The sequence below is a fragment of the Salvia splendens genome, chromosome 5 (genome assembly GCF_004379255.2).
Source record: "Salvia splendens isolate huo1 chromosome 5, SspV2, whole genome shotgun sequence".
Taxonomy (NCBI): Eukaryota; Viridiplantae; Streptophyta; class Magnoliopsida; order Lamiales; family Lamiaceae; genus Salvia; species Salvia splendens.
The window spans coordinates 7,984,979-7,990,916 of record NC_056036.1 but is presented as its reverse complement, the minus strand read 5'-3'; the positions used below and the strand labels follow the sequence as shown (position 1 = coordinate 7,990,916).

The 5,938-nt window shown below is 31.9% G+C and overlaps 1 protein-coding gene across 1 annotated transcript; it reads left to right on the top strand.

Annotated features, from left to right (window-relative positions):
* Positions 1-1,608: 1,608 nt before the first annotated feature.
* On the top strand, positions 1,609-4,482 carry LOC121805842 (transcription factor bHLH112-like). Its single transcript, XM_042205858.1, has 7 exons — positions 1,609-2,128; positions 2,287-2,686; positions 2,932-3,042; positions 3,115-3,180; positions 3,466-3,531; positions 3,628-3,681; positions 4,031-4,482. Exons 1-7 carry the CDS (start codon positions 1,884-1,886, stop codon positions 4,160-4,162), a joined length of 1,074 nt encoding a protein of 357 aa, XP_042061792.1. The 5' UTR covers positions 1,609-1,883; the 3' UTR covers positions 4,163-4,482.
* Positions 4,483-5,938: the final 1,456 nt, after the last annotated feature.

Below are 5,938 nucleotides of genomic sequence, written 5' to 3'. Positions count from 1 at the left end.
TGTAATAGTTGAAGTGAGGTAGTTGAAAGTGTGACCCTTTTGGCTTTTTGTATGTTTAGGATTTTGTTTTGTTTTATTTTTATGAAAGTAATGGCATATGAGTGTAAATTTCATCAACAATGAGGTTAAATTTTATGTCCAAATATGGTAAATTCTAAATGGGACTCTTGAACTGAGACTGATGGAAAGGGCAAAACATGACTCTTAAACTGGGACGGAGGGAGTATATTGGTTGTATAACAAAATATGAGTGAAATAAGTTGATTTAATATTGTGCCCACTAACCATTTATGGTAAAAAAAGTGAAAGTGGACGATATATGTGGAATAGATGAAAATGCCAAAAGTCAAAAAATGGGGGACTAATGGAGTAGTTTTTTATTCTCTCCATTTTATAAAAATTACTAAGATTTTGAGGATGACATATATTTTAATGTAAAATTTATAAAATAGGATAGAGACAAAAAGAAAATGTATCTGCAATGTTGTTAGTGGAGTATAATGTTCATCTTATAAGAAATAAAAACTAGCAAAAAATAATGCTCCCCCGTCCTTGAAAAGTATGAACTATTTCATTTTTAGTCCATTCCTGAAAATTATGAACTTTCTAATTTTTGAAACTCTTAACACTCATTCTCAACTAACAATACTTTAAAAACTTTTTTCTTTCTGTCTTTTTCTTTTTCTCTTACTTTTTCAATTATGCATTAAAACTCGTGTCGAACCAAATGTTCATACTCCTGTGGAACGGACAGAATAGTAAATTATATTTACGGGACATACCAAAATAAAAAATTAAACTTTTTTTTTAGAATAGAGGAAGTATATTGATTAAATAAAAAACATCACGACTATGGTCTTTACAATTTATCATATCGGTTGGAGTTCAGTGAAACTAATTTTATTTCAAGACCGAGGATTATTATAAGATATTTCCTCCATCTATCTATTAGTGATTAATTTTCTTGGACACGAGATTTAAGTAAATTATATTTATTGAATAGTGCATGAAGCAGAAGAGACGAATAAATTCAAAAAAGATAAAAAGAGAATAAAATAAGAAAAAAAAATTTAAGAGAGAGATTTTTGCAAAAAATGAAAATCAGTCGACTAAAGCAAACAACCCGAAAAAGAAAATTAATCATTTATAATAATAAGATAAAAGGAAATATTAAATTACTAAAAATAATCATGGATGCATCTGCATGTTAGATCACCGTGACACTAAAATGTAATCTCTTATAACAATCTGAAAATTTTATTTTATTTTATTTTATTTTATTTAAATTAGTTAATTTCACTATAAATAAAGTGACTTTACATATTCGCCCCTGAAACAAATTTCGGCCGCAGAATTTTCTTAACGAGTGAAAAAGGTGGAGACATTAGTACCCCATCAAACCATATTCCTTTGTTCATAAGCGACCCATAAAAAATGTTTAAATCGTTCGCATAAAAATAAAAAATTAAACACAATAATCAAACAGTGGGGGCACTGCAAAAAAAAAAAAATAATAATAATAATCATTGCATACGAAAAAGAGGTTATTTCTACCCACAATTAATTTTTTGTATAAAAAAACGACTTAGTTGTCTCATAATTCATCACCTCCGTCCCCTCAATTGTATTTTCTATTCGCCATCTATTCCATTGTCAACCACATTCCTTAATCCATTGCACCATTTCTTTTGTTTATTTATTTTCTTATTATTCCAAATAGAAAAAATGTAACCTAGCGCGAGCGCACATATATTATATATATACAACAATATCCATGAAAATCCACTTTCACATTCCATCAAAATCAAAACTTGTCATTTCCTAGTAAGCTATACAAAAGTTGAAGAGAAAGAAGCAAAGTGGAAATCACAAGAATCAAAATCATGGAAGAGGAATTCCAATCGGTAGTTTGTGGAGGAAATTGGTGGAACTCACCAAGAAATCTCTTCGCTTCATCCCCTTGCTCCGTCGCGGTCAACGACTCCGCCTGGCTGAACCCTAAAACCACAAATTCCATCAGCGATGACTCATCCGCCTCCGACGGCGGCAGCTCCGTCGTCCTCCAAGAAGCTCCGATTCATTCAACTTTTCATATGATGGCCGACGAATATTGGAATCAAGATTTGATGTAAGAATTTCTCACTTAATTATATACTCTGATGTAATAATTTGACTAGCCATCCTAAAAAAGCTGGTATTTTTCGACTTGTTTCATTTGTAACAATATGCTAAAGGTGAGCCAACTTGATCAATCAAACTCACACTTATCTTCTTGTCTTGTTGCAGCGCAAGATCACAACAAAATTATTCTCACATGCTTCAACCCATCAATACTCATTCCCCCAACCAGTTCCAAAATTCCATTGAAAATTGCCAACCGATACCGCCCACCAGTTTTCCACTGAATACGGCGTCGTATTCAGCTGAATACGACGCCGATTCTCAGCCTCTGGTGGAAAACTCTTGGTCTCCGCCTCCTAATTTCTCGTCGCCAAATTTGAGGCCCTCTTTTCCTAAACAGCAGATTGCTAACAATTTTCAGTTCATCAACAACACTGCTTTCTGGAATGCCACGGCTGCACCTTCCAGCGACGTCCGGGCGAGCTTCCTGCCTTCCTCGACACCACAGCTTATTCCTTCAGCTCTTACAAAACCAAAACGTAATTATCAGAGCTTCGCTTCAAAGGTGAGTGAATCAATTATAGGTTAATTTGCATAAGTTTAGTTGGGTCATTTCATTCTCTATAATAAGTATTTTATTTTTTAAATTTTTATCTTAGTTGGTCTAGCTTGATTTTGGCAGGAATTTAATACTTGGTGTCTAATTTAGTAGTCAAAATTATCTCCCCCAAACCTTAGTTTGAATAACAATAAAGTGTCTATTCTACATTTAACCTAATTTAAGAAACAACAATTTTTGTATATATCTAGAATGCAAGTCGAAAGGCAGCGGATGCAGACGCTGCGGGGACGAAAGATGGTAATGAACCAGCATTCAAGCGTGAAAGAATCGAAACTCCATCGCCAATGCCAACTTTTAAGGTAAGTTTATTTTTGCTTTTCAAAGAAATAAAATAGAATGAGTGTTAGAAAATGGAGTTATTTGTTCAATAGGTCCGAAAAGAGAAGCTAGGGGACCGAGTAACTGCGCTCCAGCAATTGGTTTCACCTTTTGGAAAGGTAAAAACTCTAGATTTTTTTTTATTTCTTACATTTTTACGGTGTTTAATTAGTTACTATAATCTTTCTTGGTTTAATTGTCATAAAATATGCTACTACAAACTTTTGCTTATTTTTGTTCCACTCACCAATTTTCAATTTTATTTCTCAACTACACAATTGTGTTCAAAGTTCGTGTGATGAACTAGAAATGGCCAAATGTTGTGTATTTTGAAGGCAATCAGCAATAAATTATAAACTCGTAATGTATGGTAGTAATAACTGTAATTTTTTATTATGTTACAGACTGATACTGCGTCAGTTCTCCACGAAGCGATTGATTATATAAAATTGCTCCACGATCAAGTCACTGTAAGTTCACATTATTGCAAATATATGTCCTAATTAACCCACTAGTACATTTTCTAAATTAAATCTTCATGTTAATGGGTTTTTGCTTGCTTATAGGTACTAAGCACCCCTTATCTGAAAAATGGACCGCCGCCATTGCAATGCCAGCAGGTATGACCTAAATGTTTATATATTAATTGCTTCCACTTAGCAATTAACCAAAAAAAAGTAGTAATTCCTAAATTTTAATACTATTTCGCTAGGCACTAGTATAAGCTTATAATAGGAATACTCATGGAGATCGTAAACGGTGCCGTTTCACACGGAACTTGTTAACACTTTTTACCCATTTTGGCACACGCACAATGTGCTAAGGGATGAATGCGCAAAAAATGTTTTAAATCTCAAATAGTTCAAAATTGATATGAAATGCTTAGTACATATTTACATATTGCATAATATTGATTGAAAAAACTATAGTACTATGAAGCAATTATGGCTTTATTTTTTTAATCTTAAGGATCAAGAAGAGCCAATAAAGGACCTAAAGAGTAGGGGCCTTTGCCTCGTGCCGATTTCAAGCACTTTCCCTGTGGCTACCGAGACCACCGCCGATTTCTGGATGCCGACATTCGGGGCGAGCTTCAGGTAGATGATGAAAGACAACAAAGAAATAAAATAAAGAAAGAAAAAAGAGAGGGAAAAAACAAAATACAATAAACATAGTTGTGATGAGATTAATTAATTTAATGGTTTCAGTTGATTCAAGGTCTTGTTGATGAGGAACAGGAACAAGTGCTAAATTTAGCTTTAGGTTTGGTTAGTTTTAATTAGGAGACCTGATTATAAGCATATATGTTTATGCTTTAATCAGTTTTTTCAGCTGAATTTAGCAGTTTGTATGTTGGTATTGTTCCTGTTTCTAAGTACAATTCTTTTTATATTATATGGTTCACCGACTTTTGTTTTATTTATGCACGAAGTTGGAAAAATATTGAGATAGGATTGTAATATTATTTATTTTGAGATGTTGCATGCCTAACTTCTAAATTAATTTATTTAGGAATATATTAGGAAGGTTTTAGTGGAGTTGGCTTTTAGGGTTTGTTATATAGTGATGAGTGGGTGGTGCTGTTTTGCTACTTGCGCGTGTGCGTACGGACAAGCCCCACAGCATGATTACGTTTCACATACACATTTTTATTGGTTAATATTGTATTATCTAGGAGTAGTTATAAATTCCAATACGAGAATGTAGAATACTATAAACGTAGCATGTTCATTTTTTGCTTAATCATAGTGATATTTATAGTTGAATAATTAAGTACCCATTTATATGGCTTCAAAAAGGAAAAAAAGGTACATAATTAAATAAAACAAAAGTTTGACAAATTAATAACTAAAATTACAATTGTTGAGAAACTGTATTATGCGGAGTATTATTTATAAATTGAATTTTATCAGATGTCTTCGAAGAGACTGTATAAACATTACAAAAAAAAAAGCGGTAACAAATTTTTTTTACGGATGCAATTATATGATTTTGTCAAATGCTAAAATGTATAAGTAAATTTTGGTGCATGTACTACATTTGTCTCAGGTTAATCGATGTCTTTTTTGGCACATAATAAGGAAAGCGTAGTTAATTAACGGTTAAGTGTGAAAAGAAATAAAGTACTATAAGAGATTAAAAAAAATATTTTCTACAAATAAGAGAGAATTAAATGACTTTTTAGCTTCCGATATTTTAAAAAGAAATAAGACTAGTTAAAGAGAAAACTAAATTAATACTCCTTCCGTCCATAAAAAAAAATAGACAAGTTTTTACCATTTTAGGCCGTCCACCAAAATTAGATTAAAGCTAAAAATGAAAATTTTTAAACCAATACTAATCCTACATATCATTCTAAATTATGTGGACCTCATAATCTACTAATACTACTTTCACCATATTTTTCCTCCCTCTCTCTTACTTTTACCAATTATGTATATGTATTAAATCCCGTGTCATTTACAATTTTGTATATTTATTGTGGACGGATGGAGTATATTTTTAACTTTAGTCCCTAAACCATCATAAATCATAATGTTATTTTAGTTATGGATATAATTTTTGCATCAATTTTGTCCCGCTTCCATTTTTCGGCTTTGAAAGATTGAAGTAAATTGCCATAGTGTATTTCACAATTGCTTTAACAATTGCATCAATTGTGTCCCCGTATGTCACTTCGATTTGTTATGTGTGAAGGTCCACTTGATTAATAACTCAATATTCTTGATATTTCGGGTGATGATATATTTATATGATGCTACTAATTATAATTAAAAGTCACCATTAAAATCAACCTACAATAATATATATATATATATATGGATGTATTCATTTCCTTTTCCTATATTTCCTCCTTTTTCCTTCTTAATATCAGCC